This window comes from Drosophila navojoa, chromosome 5 (assembly GCF_054131105.1).
Source record: "Drosophila navojoa isolate 15081-1374.11 chromosome 5, UAZ_NAV_1.0, whole genome shotgun sequence".
Classification (NCBI taxonomy): Eukaryota; Metazoa; Arthropoda; class Insecta; order Diptera; family Drosophilidae; genus Drosophila; species Drosophila navojoa.
Genome location: NC_142893.1, coordinates 15789492 through 15809173, shown reverse-complemented (window position 1 = coordinate 15809173; position 19682 = coordinate 15789492). Strand labels below are relative to the sequence as shown.

Sequence of the window (19682 nt, the reverse complement as noted above, 5' to 3'; positions counted from 1 at the left end):
ATATGTATATCAGAGGAGTGCATACATAATGTATGTATGATAGATAGACATTCGTATAAACTGTGTGATCTAGATTAACCCATACATAAATATGAGATCTACTACGACTAAAACATTCCCTAAAGCATATAAAGAGAGGATTCCGCCAAACTCCATATCAAATAACAATCAAGATTTAGAAAAAAAGAGCAGGATATATTTATAAAGTAGTCACACATATTAAGACTTAATTACAAAGTTACAAATCAACTATTTTAAATCCTACACTTAGCTTAAAAACAAATCGAATCAATTACAAATTTCCGATTGTGACTGCCTGGCTTAAAAGTGCAAGTAAATATATCTATATATTTGAGAATCTCCGATCCACTGGGGAAACTAACTCTTGAAGAGACCAACGCACATCAGGAGATTGCGACGCGTGAAGTGCAGCGTGAGGAACGGCGAATTCTTGCTGGGAAATGTGCGCAACAGATAGACATCCTCATCGTTCTCGTCCTGATGGTGTGACACGGTTATCTGATTGCTCAGGTAATCATCGGTGAGCTTGTGGAAGTCCCACAGCGTCAGGTTGTTATCCAGTCCGCCGGCAGCCAACAAAGTGCCGTCCCGGCTGAAGGTAATCGTGGTCACGGTGCTCGTGTGCCTCAGCAGCGTAGTGACCAGCGACCCATTCGACAGATCCCAGATGATGATGTTGTGATCGACCGAACCGGAGGCCAGGTAACGGCCGCAAGTGGAGAAGGCTAGGGAGCTGACGGTGCCCTTGTGTCCGGTCATCAGGCGCACGGATTGGCCAGTCAGCACGTCCCACAGACGCACCGTGCGATCGCTAGAGCCGGTGGCCACATAATTCGAATTCGGATGAAATTGCACGCAATCCACGCCAGATAAATGTCCGACAAATACGCGCAGCGACTGATTCGAGTCCGTGGCCCAGAGCCGAGCGGTTTTGTCATACGAGCACGATACAAAATAATAGCCATGCGGCGCAAAGCGAACATCCCACACCGGGTAGACATGGCCGCGATAGGTGACCACACAGGACCAGGTTAGCAGTGACCACAGCCGAATGGTGCTGTCCTCCGAGCAAGAGAGCAACAGATTCATCTCAGGCGCAAATGCGCAACGATAGACGGGACCCGTGTGGCCCAGGAAGGAGCGCGTCATCTCTCCGCTGCGCTCGTCCAGCATACGGGCATTGATATCCGATGATTCCTTGTCCAGTTCGCGTAGCGCCTCGGCGTCTTTTAAAGCACGCAGCTTGGCTGGCGTCAATGACCAAATGCGCACCATGGAATCCGCGAAGCCACAGGCGAGCATTGTAGAGTCATCCGAAATCTCGGCACAGGTGACGCCCTGCATGGAATTAAGTATTGTATAGAATACGGCAGAGGGCAGTTGATCCTTGTTCAGCGGCAGACGTTTGCTGGCCTCGCGCAACGCCTTGAGCTTGAGTAATTTGTCCGCATCCTTTAGCTCCGGCAGAGGGATGCGATCTATGGCCGGGGCATTGGGATCGGATTTCGATTTCTTCGACAGCAGCGGATCTTTTTTGGGCTTCTTCTTTTTGGGTCGATCTGGTGCATCCGGATCGTCGTCCTCTTCTTCGGGCGCTGGTGCGGGCGTGGTCAGCGTCTGAAAGTCCACTTCCTTGAGCAATCCGTAGTAGACGCGGATTTTGTTGTCCTGACGCTTTGCATCGCCAGTGTGGGAGCCCGCCGTTGCCACGCACTGCAGCTTGTTCCGAGCCATGCCCTCGTAGGTGTCAAAGTGCAGATACTTGGATACGATATCGGCCACAACCTCTTGCCTCCGATCCTGAATGTGGCGCTTAAACAGGGAATGGGCATCCCGGGACATGCGTATCACGAACTTGTCGGTCTCCATGGCATTCACAAGATCGTTGTCGAGCAGCTCCTCGGGCTTGGATATCAGCAACAAGTTGAAGAGGCCTTCTATATAATACCCATCGAGATCAGACTTATATTTCTCAATAAATCCACGCGCCTTTTCTACCTGCCCACTGGCTAGAATTTTAAAGTAGATCTGCACCAGTATTGGGTAGAGCACCATGGACAATTCGTGCTTATAGATGTCCAAAGATTCCTCCACAAATGTTCGCAGTTCTTCGTACGCCTGCTCGTACTGTTGGGCATCGAAGGCATCGTCGCCAATGAATTTTGCCAGCGCCTCGGCGGCGTTGGTTTCCGTGGCCGCCTTCGATTCGTTGGATTGTGCTGCTGCTGCCGACGCTGCCGACGCTGCCTGACGATTGAGATTCTCCTCAGTGAACGACAGCGCGGCGTTAAGCACCGTCTTAACATCGTCATCGTCAATTTTTGACAAATCTGCGCTGTTCACATTTGCCTCCCGGCAGAGCAGCTCCTCTGTTCCTTTTAATTGGTATTTTTTCAGGAGTTTAAGCAAACAGAGTAGTTCGCGCTTGTCCTGTGAATGTTGTGAGTTATCATTGCCATTGCCGCCATTTACGTTTGCTACGTCTAAATTCATTATTAAACGAAATATAAACTATATTTTACTGTTTGTGTTTGTTTTGGTAATAACGACAGCGATATTTGTGTAGCTGTGTATTTAATACAGGCAGGGGTACTTTTGAGATTATCGATACATAATAAGTAAAGGTATTTTTATTTATGCATTTTAGTATTTTTATGCATTGTGCAACACTAAAAGTTCAATCATGCCTTGAACGAGAAATATTTATGGCTTATAAATAAAGACATATTTATAATTAATAAGAGATTAAAGGGTTGAATTATTATTGAATAAATTTTAAAAGCTATAACTTATAAAGTTAAAAAGTAATTTTTAACAGAAATTAGGAGAAGAGATGAAGAAAAGAGTAATTGTAAAGAAGGTACGTAATCAGAATATATGTATTTTCTATAAATAATAATATTTGTATATGTTGCGGCACTATTAACTTCATTTAGAATTGATAACAGCTACTTGCAGAATAACTTTGTGCGTGTAGATATTGTTGTACCTGTGATCCCAATCCCAAGCATTTAGACTTTGCCTGCCCCAAAAGTAACCTTTGTCTTTTATGTCTTCGCACAATGAGCGATGTTGATTTTGTTGCGGTAGGTTAATATGTTTATCTCTTTGATTACATTTCAATTAATATACGTGACCTTCACAGAAAAAAGTTGGCCTTAAGTCAGCTAAATCCATTGATAACGATGCCGCCACGACACCGGAAACACGTTACAGTTTCACAGGACGCATGCAGGAGCTTGTCGAGGCATACAATGCAACGGTGCAATTGCTGGTGCCGAAGTGGCCCTGGTTCTTCTACCCTGGCTATTTGATATATGCGGTATACTGGCGCTATGCCAAATACTACAGGGGCAAGTTTCTGCTCACCCCCATGCCCAATCAGCTCTACGAGCTGCTGATCAAGAACGAGCTAATCAAATCGGAGCACATCATCTTTGCCAGCAAGGATGTTTACGATGCTTACGCCGAGTCGGCTGATGTGAATTTTGTCAATTTGATTGTGCGCGGAGCGTGGAGCAGCAAGGCGAATCCAAAATGTGGCTCCGTTCGCAGCTGGGACAGCTCTGAAGTGGTCAAACAAATCCTGCAGGAGACGCCATATACCATCGTGGGACAAATATTGCCCATAGAAAATGCACAATGCCAGAGCAATTGTCTGTATGTAAAGGTAAGTATTATATATATTTATGTATATACAAATGTATTTATATTTTTATTTTCAGGAAAACTTTTATGGCAACCTAATGGAGCGCTGCGGCAACAACAAGAAGCGCAACAACTGCTGGGTGCAGCTGGATACCTTCAATGACGAACAGACAATACCCACGATTGCCACGAAGGCTCAAGTGTATCTGCTCAACAATCCCCATGAGCTGCCCGCTGAGGTATCAGAGCTGATCTTGAGCAACTATTTCAATACGCCGCGCATGCTACATCGCGGTCACATTTATCGCATCGAGGTGAATGCCCAGCTGGTGGGCACAGCTGCCTTTGCCCACTACTATCTGATATTCGCCTATTTGCGTGAGGTTTACTTCCGTTGCGTCCACCTGGAGTCGAAGGGCAGCGAATTTGAGCTGCAGGCAGTCGTGGCCAAGAACTTCAGCAATTTGGTGCAGGTGCCGCATGTGCACAGCTTTTTGCCACGCCAGACTCTCGATAGCTGTGCCATAGCCAACAATTATCCCAGTGGCTTGCGCAGGCCGTACCAGATGCTGCGCTCCTCGGTGGATGCCTTTTTGCCCAAACGCTCTGCTTGTTTGTCCTCCAAGCACATCTTTCCGGTCTTCTTGCTGCAGGGCGATCGCGGCTCTGGCAAGACGAAGCTAATCACTGCCGCTGCCCAGGAGCTGGGCATGCATCTATATGGAGCAGATTGTGCCGAGATTGTATCACAAGTTCCATCACACACCGAGATGAAGCTGAAGGCGGTGTTCGCCAAAAGTCAGGTTAGCGAGCCGCTAATCATTTGCTTCCATAACTTTGAGGTAAAGTCGAATCAGTTTCTGCTATAGCATAGAAAATGTTAATTTATATTACATTCATAGATCTTTGGCATTGACAACGAAGGCAATGAGGATCTTCGCCTGCTCTCCGCCTTTCATGTGCAGATCCAAGAGCTATTTACACGCGATCGCAAATATCCCGTGGTTGTTGTCGCCCTCACCAGTGACCGTCATCTAAAGCCCATGATCCAGAGCCTTTTTCTGGAGATTATTAACATTGAAGCACCCAATCAATCGGAGCGTTTCGAGCTGTTAAAGTGGATGCACGTGCGCGAGTCCTTCAATGATGCCATTTACAATCAGAAGGCATTGGCCAAGCTGCCGCTCTTCCCACTCAACATGCAATCCCAATACATGAGTAAATTCTGTCCCCAGTGGAGAGCTGTGAAGGACGTATTGGAGGAGGTTGCGGCCAAGTCGCAGGGATTTATGCTGGGTGATCTGCAGCTGCTCTATGATAATGCCGTGCGACTTAAGCGACGTCAATCGTCAGACGGACAAACGCCACTGACCTTAGATCACTTCTCCAAAAATCTGAATGATATGCAGAGTTCGTTTGCCGACAGCTTGGGCGCGCCCAAGGTGCCCAAGGTATACTGGTCCGATATCGGAGGTCTCTATAAGCTGAAGGATGAGATCCAAAGCAGCATTGGACTGCCACTGAAGCACGTTCATTTGATGGGCAAGAACCTACGACGTTCTGGCATCTTGCTCTACGGACCACCGGGCACCGGCAAAACTTTGGTCGCCAAGGCGGTGGCCACCGAATGCAATCTGAGTTTCCTCTCGGTCCAGGGCCCCGAGCTGCTCAACATGTACGTGGGCCAGAGCGAGCAGAATGTGCGGGAGGTCTTCACTCGTGCGCGCTCCGCTGCGCCATGTGTCCTGTTCTTGGATGAACTGGACTCGCTGGCGCCCAATCGTGGCGTTGCTGGCGACTCGGGCGGTGTCATGGATCGCGTCGTATCTCAGCTACTGGCCGAGATGGACGGCATGTCCAGCGGCGATGCGACAAAGCCCATTTTTATACTCGCTGCCACGAATCGTCCGGATCTAATCGATCCGGCGCTGCTGCGACCCGGACGCTTTGATAAACTCTTTTACGTCGGACCATGCTCGACGCCCGATGACAAGGCCGCTGTGCTGCGTGCGCAAACCCAACGCTTTAATCTGGCGGACGACGTTGACTTGGCGCAGATCGCAGAGAATCTGAAGAGTGAAATGAGCGGCGCTGATCTCTACTCCATTTGCTCCAATGCCTGGCTATCGGCAGTCAGACGCATCATTGGCAAACATGAGAGCTGCGGCCGGGAGGCCAAGGAGTTGAGTGCTGAGCACATTATCGTCGAGTCGGAGGACTTTACGACGTCCTTCAGCAAATTTGTGCCTTCAATCAGCCAAAGTGATTTAGAATATTTCAGGAACCTGAAGGAAACGTATAGCGTTTAATTGTTAAACTATTTTTTGTATATTTATTGAGTTTTTGTTGAATTATTTTGTACATCACTTTTAATACAATTAAAGGTTGTTGAAAAAGAAAAAAAAAACACTAGACATTGATATAATATAGTATTAGTGATGGAATCTTACGCTTCGTCAAATTATCTCTGCACAAATTATGACCAAAAAGTCAATAAATTTGAATAAGCGTTATCAGCGAACTTTAGTCACTTAGAACTGTCCTAACATTTGCCCTCTCATTTCGGGTATATACCCAATAGGGTATATTACTTTAAGTCCACAGACATACATATATATATATAGCAGTAAGCTGGGATGCTCAAGCGGAGCAGCAAGCGTTCCCATTGGTCACTCAACGATCGAGTGCTACTCACACGAATGCTCTAGAAGAGAGCTCGGGTTGAGTGGTAGCCCCCCATATATAAAGCGAAGTCTGCGCAGGGCTTCTTCAGTCGTTTGGCTGACCGGTGGGTCAGAGGTCCAGTGCAGCGCAGTGGGCTTCCTCTTCCTCTTGATGGCGTGTGTGAGGTTAGTGTTTATTTAGATTAAATAATAGTTAATAATATTAATTTTATTAACTTAAATTATGGTATTTATAAGTTAATCAAATTAAGCAATTGTTCATAATAATTGTAGTAATAATGATTAGAATTATAATATAAATAATGATGCATGTAGTAATAATAAATTATTCATTGAAATAAGCGGCAACTATGTAAGCTTTGGCGCGCGAGAACGCTCTCAGCTAAGCTATGGAACTTTGGCATCGAAACGAGGAGCACACAGTATGCAGCGAGCAGAAACAGTCATGCATACACACAAATAAATGCTAATACATATACAAGGACTTTAGCAGCGCATCTACATCTACACAAGCATACATACATATAAGAGCGCAGTGAGTGTGAGCAAAGGGAGATCATGCAGAGCGAAAGCTACTTAGAGCTGGGAGGAACAAAAGCTTATGCATACATGAAAGCTGCCTGAATAGCATACACACACACATATGCATGCATATGAGAGAGCAGTGCATGCGAGTGCAAGGAAAAGTAAGTTCTGTATAATGAGAGCTGAAACAACGGACCTGTAGCTCGAATCACGCTGTGCCTTGTGATTGGTCAACTCTCGTACATTCTCAGAGAGTGGAAGAGAGTAACAATTTACTAGTTGCCTGATTACTTTAATATAATAATAATTACTTTAATATAATAAATGTGGAATAGCTGAAACGCATAACGAGGGACTATGATAACCATGTTAAATGATTGCAATTGATTAAATTTTGATAAAAGGGATTACTCAGACCTCAACTTGATCATTTTATATATACAGCTCCTTGATAGGTAGGGTATATTTTTGTCGGGCATGGTGAATCTTACTGTTTCATCTCCGTGCATCTGAATGATCCGTGTGCGGCGTAAATTGACTGTTTACTTTAAGTTTCAGTTATCAGTGGCTGCTGTTGGTCGTCTATCACGACGTCATAAATGCTGTTGATACCACCAGCGGGTCTATTATGGAACTCAGATTCAGTCTAGCGCGAGCTGCTGTACGGAGTTCATCATTGTTGAAATTCTTACTAGATTCAGATTCACTCGAAGACTTATCTTATCCGAATTTAGATTTAGTCTCTACTGATTGCATTTTCCGTTATATGCGTATCGTCGCTTAAATCCAGCAACAGCTGATATCTGAATTCCCTATCGTGATTTAATTTGATTAAGATTGAAAATCTGATTTGCATATTCGTTTGTTGCATAACTTTAACCTGAAACATGGAGCTAGTTTGTGTGGAGGATTTTGAGAAGGAGGCTTTCACTAAGCTGGAGAAAAATGCCTTGGACTATTATCGAAGTGGAGCCGGAGAGCAGTTTACGCTTGGACTAAATCGCGAGGCATTCAAAAGGTTTGTAAGTCTCTTATTAATTTATGATTTAATTTCCATCATTTTTTAATGATAGATTGCGCCTACGCCCACGGTTTCTACGAGATGTCTCTCATGTTGATATCAATTGCAAGATTCTGGGACAGCAGCTTAAGTGGCCGGTGGGCATTGCTCCAACAGCTATGCAGAAGATGGCGCATCCCGATGGGGAAATTGGTAATGCACGCGCCGCTGGCAAAGCTGGTTCTATATTTATACTGAGCACACTTTCCACCACATCGTTGGAGGATTTATCGGCAGGAGCGCCTGATACTTGCAAATGGTTCCAGCTATATATCTACAAAGATCGGTAGGTCGTTTAAAAATTCAAATAACTGAACTTTGGGATCGATGGTAATCGATAGCAGAGGGCAATGACAAAGATTATCGATTAATTGCGCCATTCAAAATTTAATAAATCATATTATTTGCAGATCACTTACTGAGAAATTGGTGCGCCGCGCTGAAAAGGCAAATTTCAAGGCACTTGTTCTAACTGTTGATGCGCCAATCTTCGGCCACCGCCGCAGCGATGTCCGCAACAAGTTCAGTTTGCCGTCGCACTTAAAACTGGCGAACTTCCAAGGAGATTTGGCGAATGGTGTAATAACCATGGGTGGATCTGGCATAAACGAGTATGTGGCCAGCCAATTTGATGCCAGTATTACCTGGAAGGACATTGCTTGGCTTAAGCAGCTGACAAAGCTGCCCATCATTGCAAAGGGCGTGTTGACCGCCGAGGATGCCGTCTTAGCCCGGGAATTCGGATGCGCCGGCGTAATTGTCTCCAATCATGGCGCCAGGCAAATCGACACCGTCCCAGCTTCAATAGAAGCATTGCCCGAGGTGGCGAAAGCTGTGGGCAACGATCTGGTTGTAATGTTAGATGGCGGCATTATGCAGGGAAATGATATCTTCAAGGCATTGGCGTTGGGTGCCAAGACCGTTTTCATAGGGCGTCCGGCTGTCTATGGTCTGGCCTATAATGGACAAAGTGGCGTCGAGCAGTTACTGAGTGTACTGCGAAAAGATTTGGAAATTACTATGTCGCTGACCGGTTGCCAAACTTTGAGTGACATTCAGCCGGGAATGGTGGTGCACGAGTCTTTCTATTCGAAATTGTAATATTAATTAAAAGTGAGCACATTGCCAAAGATTGGAAATGCCTCCACAAATCTTAAACCAATAAACAATAATATATACCAAATAATAGTTTGGCTGCAAAATATTTCATTTTCAACTTACCGGCAAAATAAACGCTTCAGCTTATCGGTTCACGACTATCGTATTTTGCCATAATCGTACTATATTAGTATTTAAATACCAACTTATCGATATACAATCAAAAACAGTTGTCGAACGCTGATTGCTGATTCGAGCAGCAATAAAATTGTTGCCTAGAATTTATAAATAACAAAATCCAAATAAAATGCAGCGCGAAGAGAAGCACTTTGAAATGACGTTGGACGCAATATTGCAGCGTCTCAACGACTTAAAGTTAGCAGTGCTATCCATGATACAAAAACTGGAAATGGAGTACATGGACATCAATTGGCCAACTTTCCTGGATAACTTTGCCATCATATCAAGTCATCTGACTGGTCTGACTAAGATTCTGGCCAAGGAGCAGTGTCCACCGCTTCGAAATCGAACAGTGCTGCCGCTGCTCGTCTCAATGGATCGCGACGAAACGCTGGTTAACATCACCGAAGGCCGTGTGCCAGTCTTTTCGCATGATATTGTACCGGATTATCTGCGCACACGGCCCGACCCTATTACGGAGCAGAAAATGCAGCAAAATGAACAGAAGGCGGCCAATCTAACCAACGAAGCGGCCATGAAACAAGTAACTCAGTACAATAAGGTGGTGTCCCACGTTCTGGATATGGTGAGCAAAGCTCGCGAGGAATGGGAAATTGAGTCCAGTTCACGCACGGGCATCCAGCAGACAAGCAGCATGACAGACACCCAGCTGCTCGTGGCAACTGTGGGCATGGGCAAGGGACTGCAATACAAGGCCAACTATGGGCCAGGACCTGGTCCCGGCATGATGGTGCCACCGTCCATACGCGGACCCACTCCGCCCATGGGCGGCCCATCCATGAGTCCGGGCAATGTACAACAGCAGCTGGGCAAGGCGCCCTCGGCCGTCAAGACAAACATCAAATCGGCCAACCAAGTGCATCCATTCTCTCGGTAGCAAAATATCATAATTTATTTATTGTTGCGCTTTGCGTTTGAATACAACTCAGTAACATAATAATAATAATAGTAGATATACATATGCTTAGGTAGAATTTCGGAATGTTGGCTCTCATAGTTATATATGTATATGTATTTATGTGTTTATATGCATCTGTGGGCCACACATCGGTTAAACAAATAAACGTAAACAAAACAAATGAGTCGTTAATTGAGGAAGATCGTTATGGTATAGTATTATGGTGCAGGCAGCGCATGTTTCTCGCTTATCAGTGTTTCGTGCACTTTAATGTCCTGCGGCGTTGAGGTATCAATTAGCTCCAAGCTGAGCGCACGCCGCTCATCCTTCAGCTTATCCACGCGTCTCACAATGCCAATGAATTTCTGGCCCAACGTCAGCTTACGAAATCGCAAACAATTCTCCTGCGTCCAGTCGATGCCAGCCAGTTGAATGCCTAAAAAGTTAAATTGGAGTTAAGTGAAAAGTTGGCCAACTGTTTGGATTTTTGTTTTTCACTCACCATGCAGCTGTGCTGGCAACGCCATCATGGGCAACTCCCTGAACTCCGGTGTTAGCTGCAGCAGCTGATTGCAGCGCACGATACCATCGTCACCTGCGTCCACATAGCGCACGTGTATCATTTCATCGTAAATCTTTCGTATATTTACGCTGCAGGAAAACAGAAATAAATATTATATATTTTCCCTTGGCTAAGCACATTTCGAGCAGCTCACCGATGATAGACGCCGTCGGCATCTGCCGCCGCATAGGGCTGACCAATGCTCAGCTGTGCCGGCAGCACGGTCTGCGCTGCTGGACTCTTGCAATGCGCCTGCAGATCCTTCATCATGCGCTGCAGCTGATTATACCACTTGTATGGCTGAACCTGTGAGAGAGGGAGAACAAAAGGAAACGAGATTAGCTGGATTGACTCATGTTGATCTGATGACAAGTACTCACTGCAAAGTGACCTGGATTCACAGAGAGCGCTACGCGCACCTCGAAGTAGGCACCGACAGCGGGTATGGCCTCGTACTCCTTCAGTACGGGCAGAAGGGGGCTGCTCTTCGCCTTGCTGGGCGTGGTGGGCGGCGAGGCAAGCCCAGCGGCGGCTGCTGCTGCTACTGCCGGCTGATCGCTGCAGCTGCTTTGGCTGGACACCGTGGAGCTGAAGCTGCTGCGACGAATCAGCTGTCCGCTGGGACTAAAGTGCAGCCCGCCGTCATCGAACGGCTCCAGCCGCGTCGTGCTAAGAAACATGGGGCAAAGTTGAAATGGAACGTGGACAGGTGGGACATGGGATGGTGGATGGGTAAGGCGAGGTATTATATGAAAACTATATTTTGGCTTTTTGGCAGTAGAGCTGTTATTATTACTTTAACCCTTTTAACTTTTGTTTTCTTTTTTGTCATTTATATACATTGATGAATATTAGATGAGTTCTTAAAGCTAAGCACTTGGTGAACGAACGAACGAAGGTTAGCTTACGGGATGCTGTGAGTTGATTGAAGGAGTCGTTAATGTTGAGATAATTTTGTAGCGATAGAGTTTCATGTCAGTTCCAGTTTATTGAAAGCACTAATTAGAGACTATCATTAAACCACAGAGAAGCAAAACAAGTTTGTGCGTGTGTGTGTGTGTGTGTGTATGTGTGTGAGAGAGAGAGAGTGTGTGTGTGCAGATGTAAGAATGATTTGTATGAGTAAAGGTAGTGAATCGTCTCAACTTACCTCTGCACCTCGTACTCCACACGAATCGCGCTGTTCAGGCAGAGATAGAGACTGTCCTGACCGCGAGCATGAATCGTTACCATCGGCAGCTTATCGTTGGCGCCCTCCATGACCTTGAGCTGTCGTTGAAACAGAAGAGTTTTATATTAACGATATTGGATTCATATTTATTGACAGACTCCAGCTTACCAGCACTGGCGTCTGCGGCGACAGCAGGCCACGTAGTCGTCCCACCATTTGGTTATCAATCGGCGGCACATCATGCAAACGCACGCGCAATGCCTGAGCCGGATAGGCGGCAAGGGCCAGATTGTTCGCTTCCAGGCGATAAATGTTGGAGATGTGCGTTTTGCGCAATCGCCCGTCGTCCACATAATACACATCGAACACCTCCTCCTCGGGACTCTTCGGCTTGGCGGTGAGCATGCCGCGATGCCACTGCTTCACCCCATCACCAGTCTCGTCGCACACGCACACCAATTGATCGTGCAGCAGATCGGTGTAGCGCACGCGATGCTGTTCGCTGCTGTCGCTCATGATCCGGGCAATGCTGCGCTGCACAAACTTGAGATCTTCGTTGGGCAGCTGCACCATCAGGTCGCCCATATCGTTCACGTGCGAGACGAGCACATGATTCGGCTTCTGTTCCAGCTTCAGCATCGGTGCGGGCGTGTTGCGAATTATCTGATTGGCCACCAAATCATTCAGATGGATGTCCTCCGCTGTGGAGGTGTCATAGAAGGTGCCCACGATGCACGCACGCCTCACCAGCGATACTCCACAGCCATTCTCTTCGGTAGCGGATGCCTCTCGCTGGGGCAGCAGCACACCTTGAGCCAATCCACCGGCCTTGAGGAATTGTGCCTCGCTGGTAATGATGCGAGTGACAACGCTATGCCCGGCCAGCTCCTTGGCCAGCACGGGCAGTGCATGGGGGTGCTCCTCGAACTTGTCCAGGGCATACATGCTGAGGCACACAGCCTGAGCGGGCAGCGAGAGGAATTTCGATGGACACACATAGAGCATATCATAGCTAAAGACCACCTCGTCGCCAAAGTCCACAAAGTGGCAGCTGCACTGCCGCTGCTCCGCATCCAACGATATGACACGCACACGATTCCAGTTTTCGCTGACCTCCACCAGATAGATCTGCTGCTCCACGGGCTGCTGTGGCACCGGCTGACGATTCTGCAGACGTGACATATGCGCATTCAGCTGCTCGGTCAACCTTTCGAACTGTGCACTCTGATCGATCAGGCGCGCCCACACATGCGTCGTGTTGTCACAGTGCGTGATATACATGCTCCAGTCCTGCTGGCCATCCGTCCACGGCAACCGCAGCTCTGGCATGGCCAACGGGCCAACATTGCTCGGCTGCTGCAGGACGACGGGCGATGGGTTCTCAGCATTGGCAAATACAATGTGCGTGTTGACGCTGCTCTCGATGCGCATTTTGGGCGACGAATTGATCAGGGACCACCAATTGCTGGGCACCTGACGCCTCACATTCGCCTCGTACCATTCGGGCAGCTTGTGGCTAACGATGCCATGCGGATGCCTGATCAGCTCCTGGTACAGGCCATCGAGAAATTCATTATCGCTGAGAATCGACAGTTGTTTGCGCGCCTCAAGTGCCTGCAGCCGCTCAACGGCCACCTCAGCGGTGCGCTGCATTGCTGTTGCCTCATCAAAGTGCGCCTCCGGATAGCTGGTGAAGACTGTCTCGCCAATGCGCACCTTGCAGTGCAGCATTTGGGTTTTGTTCGCACTATAAAACTCGTACGCTGGCGGCGCATAGCCCAACACGACGCAATATTGCTTGAGCGAGGAGATTGCATCGTATGCGGGATCGAACTTGAAATGGATATCGGCACGTGTTGGTTGAAGCTGTGCAATGGAATCAGAGAGTTATTGCATTACCATTTAATTGAGCGAACGAAACTTACCTGCAACAGCGGCTGCTGAGCAGCGGCCACTGGCGTCGAAGTATTCTTGGCAGCTGCATTCTCGGGCGAGGCTGGTGGAGTTATCAGACTATCAACTGTCGAAGCATTTGTCGGCGCAGTTGCTGCTGGTGCTGCTGCTTTTGGTGCAACAACTGCCGTTTGCTGTTGCTTCAATCTATAGTTGACAGAGACGCTGCCTGTGGGACGCGTATCACGGATAGGATATTGAACTCGCGGATGCGTTGGCCATTTAATGGGTGAAGCGGCGACTGCAGCAGCACCAGCGCCAGCGCCTGGTTTTGCCTCTGCCGCTGGCTGTCTCATTGGAGCCGGACGCTGCGATGGCGCGCTATTGCCCAATATGGGACGCAGATGGGGCTTGCGGGCACTGGCGGCAGCAGCCTTCGTTGCGTTGCCGTTCATCTCAGCTGTGACAGTTGAATCTGGGAGCGTGAACTGAAGCGAACTCTTTGTTTGCTTTGCCTTATCTTCACGATGCTTCTGCTCTAGGATTTCCAAGTGATGCCGCAGCGCCAGGCGATCCGCCTGCAGTTGCTCAATGGTGCGCGCCTGTGCTTCGAGTCCACGCTCGTGCTGTTCCTGCAGCTGCTTAATCTGATTATCGATCTTTACCTGCTGCTCCTGCAATAGAAACTTTTGCTGCTGCTGCTCCTCGAGCAACTCCGCCTGACGACGCTGGATTTCAAGTTCCTGCTGCTTCTGTTCCTCTTGTTGCAGACGCAATAGCTCGAGCTTCTGCACCAGCTCGGCACGCAAGCCCAGCAGCTCCTGTTGCGGATATTGCTGCTGTGGCTGCTGATATTGTTTCTGCACTTGGAGTTGTTGTGAGGCTGCGCGTGGTGCACTATTTTGCTGATAATTGCTGCTTACAGCCGATCGCGCATTGTTATAGCCGGAGGGATTGAAGCGTATGTTTGAGCGGGCAGGCGCAGAGAAAGCCGACGATCGAAAATTAGGTTTATGCTTGCTTTCCTTTTGAGAACGTACCATAGAAGCAATATGCGCCGATTTGGGGTTGGGCTTGGCGGTGACAAAGATCTGAAAGAACGATTTAGCTTATTAGCCATCTATATTAAACATTCAACTATATAATTTGAACAATAAGCGATTTGATTGAATAATTGAATAATTCGAATCTCTAAAGACTCTACTAGCTGTCGCTTATCGGAAGTTTAGAAGGGTCTTTGTGGATGTTAATATTGATCACATACTAAAGAGCAGCTATTCTTGTTTAAGAGTAAAGAGAATAAGCATTTGATAGCAGAGTTTCTATATGTAACTAACTTTAATATTAAGATTATACAATTTAATGACGTTAGCAACAGCCACTTCCACTTTTATTTTGGATGATTCAACGTGGGACGTGATAAGGGATACAATACAAATGCAATTGCTTAATGTGAAATTGTGCGATCAGCGGTGAAAGCTGTCATTAAATAAACAATTAGTTAAATTAGTCACTTGATTTGCATTGGCATATGCATAAATGGAAAACAGTTGCTGGCCTTAAAGCGAACAAATGCTTTAATCTATATAAAAACTATATACAGTTGTGCTCATGAAAATAGTAACTCAAAACATGAAACAAATGAAAAGCTAAGCTTCCCATTAGAAATAGAAATATTGAATGTAACTAGGATAATTACGAAAATATTTTGGTAATTGAAATGAATTAATATTAATCTAATCTATTATTGATTAGATTGTTTTAATATTTAAATTCTTGCTATTTAAACCAAAATATTACATATTTAAATTAATTTAATATTTATTCAATTTAATTTAATAATTATTCGTATAAATTAAATTCTTTTATAGATGAATTTCGTTACAAAGTTGCCATCTGCCCCATCATTCCATTATCTTCGTCTACATTGCATTATTGATTTGCGTTTGCATTGACATTTTCTTGTTCGTTTTTCCCCTTATTTTATAAAAACAACCCACAGAAGACGGCTGAACCTGCCCAGCAACCACCCACTGCAAATCAGGCCAGCTCTGCGTGGGGAGCTGTGCTGCGGCACAAGAACGAGAGAGCCGCAGCCAGAGGCAAATGCACGAAGGCGGCATCCTGATAAGCACAACAAAACCAAAATAATAATAACAACAACAACAGCAACAACCGCATTGATCACAGAATGAACGAGTGTTGATTGACATTTCAAGACAGAGTGCATAAATGCCTGCATTTATAAATAAATTAAGACAAGAATGGGCAACAAGCAAATGAAACAAAATAAAAAGTATCAATTGAAATGCAATGCGGTGTGCGTTCTCGCTTCCTCTTACAGTCGAATCGGACAACGTTTGATTACTTTCACCAAGCATGCAAAGCGAAACACTCACACACACACACACAGGAGCGCACACACACACATAAACTGTGAGAGAATGAGAGCAAAAAGACGAATAGCCAAAAAGTTTAAATTGGCTGTCCATTTTTTTTCTTTCTTTCGTTTTATTTCGCTTTGCACATAACTTATGCATAATTGTTGGCATTTTGTTTCGTTTTGTGTGTGTGCGTGAGTGAGTGCGCTGCATTTCGAAAACAAAAACTGCTTAATCAGCACAGCAGCAAGCTTATAGAAAGGCAGAAATAATAACAAGAGTAACATTGTTTACACTTTTGTTGGAGCGACGCTACATTGACACGTTGCCTCTTTGTGGCAAGCCAAGCCCCGTAAAGCACACGAACACACACACACTCTTCCACGCACGCAGAGATCCAAATAGCACCGTTCGCTTTGACGCAACGAAACTTACTGAGATACAAATGAGCACTAATGGAAACAGGCGCTGCCAAAAGCTCAACCACAGCTCTCAAAAGCTGCGCTGATTTCATACAGCAAGGGAGAGAGAGAGTGCGAGAGAGAGAGAGAGAGAGAGAGAAAGGGAGGCAGTAAACATGTGAGTAACTGAGAGATTTGCGCATTGTGGGGGGAGGTCGCCACCTCTTCGGGTCTTTCACTCACTTCTGTTCCGACTTTTTGGAAGTTGAATGCATTTGTCTTCTCCAATAATTCGAGGGTACTTCGATAGCCAAGCCTGTGATAAGGTATTGGCGCATTTTCCACCTTCTTATAATCGCGCTCTATGCATTGCAAGCTGACCGGCGGCTTCATAGAAGTTATCAATGAGCGCACCACAATAGTAAGATCCTTCAAAATTTCTTCTTGCTTCGAAGTCATTGTTGCTGCAAATATATTAAACAGAAATAATCTTAATATACACTCATATAATCAGAAATAGTGCATGTGTGAGTACATGCCAATCAGGTAATCAAATATGATAAAGCGCTGTGAAATGCCAGCCAACCCCACCCACAACAACAAATATGCGTGCCAAACGATATTCGCGAAAACTTATTTGGGCACAATGAACGCGACACAGATAATGAAAAAATCAGCTGAGCGATAGAGAGAGGGAGAGTTTTCAAGAGCATAGCAAAAGCAACAGCAACAGCAAAAGCAAACGCATCGCGACGGCGCAACAAGCTGCTTCTTTTTTTAAGTCTAAGACAAAACTATGGCTGCTGCTCTCAAGAATTTGATACAATTCACATTAAGTTATTAAACAGACAAAATTTGAGTTCGATTTATCTGTTCTGGAGAATTAACTAGAAACTCATGCGACAGATACCATAAGTCAAGCTTTGTTTATTTATTTAAGATTTCATATGTTTATGTTTGTCAGCGAAACATATCAAATTTCAATTTCATTTATCTGCCCATGTTTTTTTACTATTGCGAAGTAGCGAAATCAAAAATCGAAATTCGGAATGGAAATACTTACAGAATGATTCGACTATTTACTATATACAACATATATATATATTATTATTTTTATATGCACTTTTGCATAAATTAAGTACACTTTTTAAAAAATGCGTAGAAACACGAAGTAGAAACTATACGGGATCAAATTGAAACTTTGAAAGCCTGTGCTCTTATTAACAGCTGTAAAACTAACTGTATTTTCCGATATATCGGTAAATTATCGATTAATATTAATTGCCATGCTGTTTATTCCACGTGAGTATATAAAGAAAAATGTATTTTTAAAATTAACCACTATTTAGCTAACTTATGTCATTTATTTTGTTTATTTAATTAAATTAGCTCGCCACTGCAGCTGAGGTAAATGCGCGCTACTATCGATATTATCATTAGCAGTCCGCTTTTACTTGTTGCGCGGATTATAAGCAATCGCAGCATACGATATAAATCAGGGTGACCCCGTTGCAAAATAATCGTTAGCGCTTGCCGACGTAAATTTAAAAAAGATTAACTCTTTCACTTTTTAAAAAATATACATATATTAATTATATAAATGAAATTATGTTTGATTCCAAGCGTGTATTATTGGAAAGCAAGGCGATGTCTGGCTCTTTTATGCTGCCGTAGGACTCGTTGCAATTGCGCTTTAAGTCTTTTCCCCGGGACTTTCCTCTTTCTCATAGTACTATTATTCACATAATGCCAGATGTTTCTTCCAGGTGCTGGAGTTGTCACAAAGTATTCAATGCGTGCAGCTGCCGGTGGAGCTGCTTCGTATCGCGCTCGCTTTATTTTTTCATCTCGTTCTTGCTGCAGATGATGCTCCTCCCGCACCTTTTGCTCCAATTTCTGCTCCTCTCTCAAGGCTGCTTCCAAATTCTCTTCGGTGCTATCATCGCCAAGTGGCTTTAGGCCAAAGTAGAAGCCACGATTGTGCTTAAAGGGTGACTGCGTGGTGGGCATCGGCGCTGGCGTATCCAAGCGCTCCGGCTGCTTTCCTTCAGGCGTCGATTCGCTTTGTGACTTTTCAGGAGGCTGAGGCATCTTATGTTTGTGGCCTCTGAATTTCACACCTGGCCATCTCTTGTGGATCTCAGTGTCCAATTCATTGAGCATTTTGATAATCAGACACGAACGCTGCTTCATCTTCTTCGTCAGCTTTAGCAATTCAACCACTTTCTGCTTAACACTATTCTTGCAGGATTTGGCTTCAGCTTTGATTTTGGCTTTGATTTTGGGCGCCGGACAGGTGCCCTTCGAGCTGGGAGCCTTTTGTTTGTCCTTTGTCTTGCAAAAGTTAAAGAAGGGCGCATGCAAGTTCTTAGCCTCAACTCTCTTGTCTGCTAAAGATTCATCAGTGCTCCCCTGCTTTAGATTCATTTTTATCAGGCGCTCGAATGCTCGATCCGCAGATTCATTTTCCAAGCGCTGATTGTCTCTTTGTCGTGCAGCCAGCACCGAGGACACTAGCAATTCCTGCTCCTGCTGCTGCCGCTGCTCCTGCTCCGGGCTGTTATTGATCAACCAGTCCAAAAGTTTCTCGTTTTCATTGAGACTCCGCAATCTTGGGCTGCCAGCATCGGCTCTCACTTTATTACCATGGCCAGCTCTTCCTGCACTAATCCCGAATTGATTTCTGTTCAGCTGCTCGAACAAACTGTTGAGATTAGCATCCAGAGTGTGTAGCTCAGCTGAGGTCGGAGGCTGCATCTGTGATTCAGTGCGGCGCTGCTTCTTGCTATGAGCATGTCCATTATTGTCAGCATTCACTGTACTGCCGAGCAGTGAGTCGTGCGCCACAATTGCCACAATCACCATTAGTATAATTCTCACTCTGTTGTGTATCACATTTGACATTGTTTTCCATACCAAAACATTTTGTTCAGCACAAAGTGCGTTCACAAGTGCTTTTGACTCAGTGATGCCAATTTAGCTTTTATTTTATGCATTGATGTTGACAGAGTTTTGGCTGTCTTTTCTGCTTGTACCATTAAACAATCGATATTTTTACATATATTTTTTTATTTTGAGTATTGACAATTATCAAATTCTATTTTGATAAGGAGTTTTGATATTCAATCACTCAATCGCT

The 19682-nt window shown here is 45.5% G+C and overlaps 6 protein-coding genes across 11 annotated transcripts; 3 read left to right on the top strand and 3 right to left on the bottom strand.

Moving 5' to 3' along the window:
- Window positions 1-174: 174 nt before the first annotated feature.
- On the bottom strand, window positions 175-2615 carry Taf5 (TATA-box binding protein associated factor 5). The gene has a single exon (XM_030390476.2). It carries the CDS (start codon window positions 2512-2514, stop codon window positions 379-381), a length of 2136 nt encoding a protein of 711 aa, XP_030246336.1. The 5' UTR covers window positions 2515-2615; the 3' UTR covers window positions 175-378.
- Window positions 2616-2709: 94 nt separating this feature from the next.
- Window positions 2710-6190, top strand: Pex6 (peroxisomal biogenesis factor 6). 3 transcript variants are annotated; one of them, XM_030390474.2, is made up of 5 exons: window positions 2759-2881; window positions 2970-3107; window positions 3167-3691; window positions 3747-4511; window positions 4572-6190. In XM_030390474.2, exons 2-5 carry the CDS (start codon window positions 3084-3086, stop codon window positions 5976-5978), a joined length of 2721 nt encoding a protein of 906 aa, XP_030246334.2. In that variant the 5' UTR covers window positions 2759-2881; window positions 2970-3083; the 3' UTR covers window positions 5979-6190. The 3 variants fall into 3 exon arrangements, with proteins under 3 accessions (XP_030246333.2, XP_030246334.2, XP_030246335.2); XM_030390475.2 differs by having other exon boundaries at window positions 2760-2881; window positions 2958-3107; XM_030390473.2 differs by lacking the exon at window positions 2970-3107 and having other exon boundaries at window positions 2710-2881.
- A 1405-nt stretch (window positions 6191-7595) lies between these two features.
- On the top strand, window positions 7596-9116 carry Hao (Hydroxyacid oxidase). The gene is made up of 3 exons (XM_089260826.1): window positions 7596-7896; window positions 7952-8224; window positions 8349-9116. The coding sequence occupies exons 1-3, from the start codon at window positions 7766-7768 to the stop codon at window positions 9037-9039; spliced, it is 1095 nt and encodes a 364-aa protein (XP_089116952.1). The 5' UTR covers window positions 7596-7765; the 3' UTR covers window positions 9040-9116.
- A 137-nt stretch (window positions 9117-9253) lies between these two features.
- On the top strand, window positions 9254-10316 carry MED8 (mediator complex subunit 8). The gene has a single exon (XM_030389150.2). It carries the CDS (start codon window positions 9344-9346, stop codon window positions 10112-10114), a length of 771 nt encoding a protein of 256 aa, XP_030245010.1. The 5' UTR covers window positions 9254-9343; the 3' UTR covers window positions 10115-10316.
- On the bottom strand, window positions 10103-17766 carry tapas (tudor domain-containing protein 7 tapas). 4 transcript variants are annotated; one of them, XM_030389143.2, is made up of 9 exons: window positions 17607-17765; window positions 16787-17007; window positions 13794-14852; window positions 12037-13734; window positions 11848-11966; window positions 11078-11366; window positions 10852-11003; window positions 10638-10786; window positions 10103-10571 (listed from the first exon to the last, which is right to left on the bottom strand). In XM_030389143.2, the coding sequence occupies exons 2-9, from the start codon at window positions 17000-17002 to the stop codon at window positions 10354-10356; spliced, it is 3900 nt and encodes a 1299-aa protein (XP_030245003.1). In that variant the 5' UTR covers window positions 17003-17007; window positions 17607-17765; the 3' UTR covers window positions 10103-10353. The 4 variants fall into 4 exon arrangements, with proteins under 4 accessions (XP_030245003.1, XP_089117019.1, XP_089117018.1 ...); XM_089260893.1 differs by lacking the exon at window positions 10638-10786 and having other exon boundaries at window positions 10103-10578; window positions 10905-11003; window positions 17607-17766; XM_089260892.1 differs by lacking the exons at window positions 16787-17007; window positions 17607-17765 and adding an exon at window positions 16459-16667.
- A 300-nt stretch (window positions 17767-18066) lies between these two features.
- LOC149091093 (uncharacterized) lies at window positions 18067-19568 on the bottom strand. Its single transcript, XM_089262269.1, has one exon. It carries the CDS (start codon window positions 19445-19447, stop codon window positions 18173-18175), a length of 1275 nt encoding a protein of 424 aa, XP_089118395.1. The 5' UTR covers window positions 19448-19568; the 3' UTR covers window positions 18067-18172.
- Window positions 19569-19682: the final 114 nt, after the last annotated feature.